At 38.1% G+C, this 3,745-nt stretch overlaps 1 protein-coding gene across 1 annotated transcript; it reads right to left on the minus strand.

Annotated features, from left to right (window-relative positions):
• Positions 1-2,759: 2,759 nt before the first annotated feature.
• Positions 2,760-3,496, minus strand: LOC107908058 (uncharacterized). The gene is made up of 2 exons (XM_016835332.1): positions 3,339-3,496; positions 2,760-3,264 (listed from the first exon to the last, which is right to left on the minus strand). Exons 1-2 carry the CDS (start codon positions 3,494-3,496, stop codon positions 2,760-2,762), a joined length of 663 nt encoding a protein of 220 aa, XP_016690821.1.
• Between the last annotated feature and the right edge of the window lie 249 nt (positions 3,497-3,745).

Consider the following 3,745-nt stretch of genomic DNA (forward strand, 5'->3'; position numbering starts at 1 on the left):
TCAAAACATATCAAACTTCCATCAAAGTCTTGTAAATTTAATGGAAATCACAATTACAAGCTGGAACACTTGCAATTCTTATTCTTTAACACACTTATAATTTAGAAACAACTTAGAAACAATACAAATACTATCAACCCAATTGCAGAAAGTACTTAGCATAACTTATACATACTTAAACGCATGAACTACTAATATAACAGAGTTATATCACATATCAGCATGCAACATGTTATAAAGCCTATGTTCGAAGGCGTGAACATGATCGAATGAATCTGGAATCGTAGGACAAGTAAGGAATAAGACTTCCCTAAATTTCTTTACCTTAGAACGGGTAATAGGTCCTAATGGTAAGACCTCCGGATCAGTTTTCTTTGTTGGCGTAACTGTGCTCACATCATCCCCCCTTCTTGAAAAGGATTTGTCCTCAAATCTATAGAATCATCATAAGGGGTTAAATAAAAAACACTAAATGTGGCACTCACGTTGTATTCTCCCTGCAAGTCTAACTTGTAGGCGTTGTTATTCACTTTCTCCAACACCTAAAAAGAACCATCTCCGTGCGGTAACAGCTTGGACCGCCTTTGGGCTGGAAAACATTCCTTTCGAAAATAAACCTATACCCAATCACCAACATCGAAGGTGACTCGCTTTCTACCCTTATTTGCATGCTTTTCGTGCTGCCGAGTCCTTAGTTCGAGGTTTTCCTTAACCTGTTGATGCAATTTCTTCACATATTCTGCTTTTGATTTATCGTCACTGTTCGTCACCTGTTCCTGTGGCAAAGGCAACATATCTAGAGGTGTAATAGGATTAAAGCCATAAACAACCTCAAAAGGTGACATCTTAGTAGCAGAATGTACAACATGGTTATAAGCGAATTCAACATGTGGCAAACAATCTTCCCAAGTTTTGATTTTTTTAATGATGGAACGAAGTAAAGTAGATAAAACTCTGTTAACAACCTCAGTTTTCCCATCAGTTTGGGGACAACAAGTAGTAGAAAACATAAGTTTCATACCTAATTTGCTCCAAAGAGTCCTCTAGAAATGACTCAAAAACTTCACATCCCTGTCAGAAACAATCGACCTAGGGATACCATGTAATCGTACAACATCTCTAAAGAACAAGTTGGCCACATTAACAACATCATCAGTCTTATGGCATGAAATGAAATGTGCCATCTTCAAGAACCTATCAACCACAACAAATATGCTATCCCTTCCTGTTCTAGTTCGAGGCAATCCCAAAACAAAGTCCATTGAAATATCAGTCCAAGGGGATTCAGGAATAGGTAAAGGTAAGTACATACCATGTGGTGAAACCTTCGATTTTGCTTTCCGACAAGTCACACAACTTTCACAATACCTTTCAACGTCCCTGCGCATCTTAGGCCAAAAAAGATGCTCTTTTAAGGTGTGTAACGTTTTAGTGACCCCAAAATGACCCATCAATCCACCTTCATGTGCTTCACGGATCAGTATATCACGCATTGAACCCTGTGGAATGCATATCCTATTTTGTTTGAAAAGATATCCATCATGCCTGTAGAATTTTCCATCTGCTCCTTTCTCACAAGCATTATACTTGTCTCTAAAATCAGGATCATCAGAATGTAATTCTTTAATATATGCAAATCTGATCAACTGTGAAACAAGGTAACTCAAAAGGGTATACCTACGTGATAATGCATCAGCAACGACATTGTCTTTTCCTTTTTTGTAACGAATGACATAAGGAAAAGATTCCAAAAATTCAACCCATTTAGCATGCCGTTTATTCAATTTATGCTGACCTGTAATATATCGCAAAGCCTCATGGTTAGTGTGGATGACAAACTCTTTAGGCAACAAATAATGCTGCCACGTCTCCAAAGCCCGGATCAATACGTACATTACCTTATAATAGACAGGATAATTCAACGTTGCTCCTCTAAGTTTCTCACTGAAATATGCAACGGGCCTCTTTTCCTGTGACAAAACAGCACCTATACCAACTCCAGAAGCATCACATTCAATTTCAAACATTTTATCAAAATCAGGTAATGCTAAAACAGGCACTTTTGTCAAATAATCTTAAATTTTTTAAAAGGCATCTTCTTGTTCTTTACCCCAAGAGAAGATGAAATTCTTCTTTATAATCCCGGTTAAGGGAGCGGTAATAAAACTGAATTGGGGAACAAACCGACGGTAAAAATTGGCTAAACCATGAAATGATCTAACCTGACTAATGGATGTCGGTCGTGGCCAATCTTGAATCGCCTTTATCTTCTCAGGATCAACCTCAACTCCCTGAGAACTAACAATATAACCAAGAAATGTAAGTTTGTTAGTACAAAACACACATTTCTCCATGTTACCAAACAATTTCTCTTCTCGCAAAGTTTGCAAAACATCTCGTAAATGTTCTATGTGATCCTGCAAAGTCTTGCTATAAATTAGTATGTCATCAAAGTATACAACACAAAATTTGCCTATAAAAGATCGCAGAACATGATTCACTAATCGCATAAAAGTACTAGGTGCGTTCGTTAATCTAAATGGCATCACTAACCATTCGTACAAACCTAACTTTGTTTTGAAAGCTGTCTTCCACTCATCGCCTTCTTTCATGCGAAACTGGTGATTTCCACTCTTCAAATCAATTTTGGAGAAGATAGTCGCTCCGCATAATTCATTTAGCATGTCATCGAGTCTAGGAATGGGGTGTCGATACTTGATTGTGATTTGATTTACTGCTCAACAATCAACACACATCCTCTAAGTCCCATCTTTCTTAGGTACAAACAACACTAGTACTGCACACTGGCTTAAACTCTTTCGAATGTAACCTTTATCCAACAACTCTAAAATCTGTCTTTGAAGTTCCTTTGTCTCTTCGGGGTTACTTCGATAGGCTGATCTATTTGGAATTGTGGCTCCAGGAATGAAATCAATCTGGTGCTCAATGCCACGAAGAGGGGGTAAACCCTTGGGTGTTTCATCCGGAAACACATCTTGAAATTCCTGCAAAAGAGATGAAATGGAAGCAGGCAAAACATTAGAAGTTTCAAACAATAAACAAGAATCTTTAAACAACAAAATGAGCAAAGATTGTTGAGAGGAAAGACATTTCCTGATTTCTTTGCTACTTGCAGACACAGTCATCTTGTTTTTCCCACGAACTTCTTCAGTATTCTTTCGCAATCTCTCCTGATCTTCTTGCACTTGACACAGTGTCAAAGGTGCTAAGATGAACTTCTTTCCTTTGTGCATAAAAGAATATCTGTTTGTAAAACCATCGTGCGTCATCCTCTTATCAAACTACCACAACGACCTAATAGCAAATGGTTCGTATACATTGAAACGACATCGCAAAGTACTTCATCCTTGTACTTTCCAATGGCAAACGGAACTAACACCTGCTTGTTTACTTTAATCTCTCCTCCATTATTTAGCCACTGCAACTTGTAGGGATTGAGATGCTTTGTCGTCTTCAGTCCTAACTTTTCAACCATTACGGAACTAGCAACATTAGTGCAACTACCACCACCGATAATTACAACACATACCTTGTCATTGACGAGACATCTTGTATGAAAGATGTTCTCTCGTTGCTGTTCTTCTTGAGTCGGTTGAGTGTTCAAACTTCTCTTGATAACAAGTGCTTCACCGGTTGCAAATGTCTACACATTGTCATCATCTTCATCAACATCTACTGTATGAAGTTCTGGCTCTTCTGCTTTTGTCTCGGACTCAATCTTGCC

This window comes from Gossypium hirsutum, chromosome D02 (assembly GCF_007990345.1).
Source record: "Gossypium hirsutum isolate 1008001.06 chromosome D02, Gossypium_hirsutum_v2.1, whole genome shotgun sequence".
Classification (NCBI taxonomy): Eukaryota; Viridiplantae; Streptophyta; class Magnoliopsida; order Malvales; family Malvaceae; genus Gossypium; species Gossypium hirsutum.

Bases quoted from the DNA above. Each gene is read 5' to 3' on its own strand.
- LOC107908058 (XM_016835332.1), bottom strand. From the start codon at position 3,496: ATGGTTGAAAAGTTAGGACTGAAGACGACAAAGCATCTCAATCCCTAC. The intron at 3,265-3,338 runs GTATACGAACCA...TTTTACAAACAG, and splicing joins CTTTGCGATGTCGTTTCAAT to ATATTCTTTTATGCACAAAG.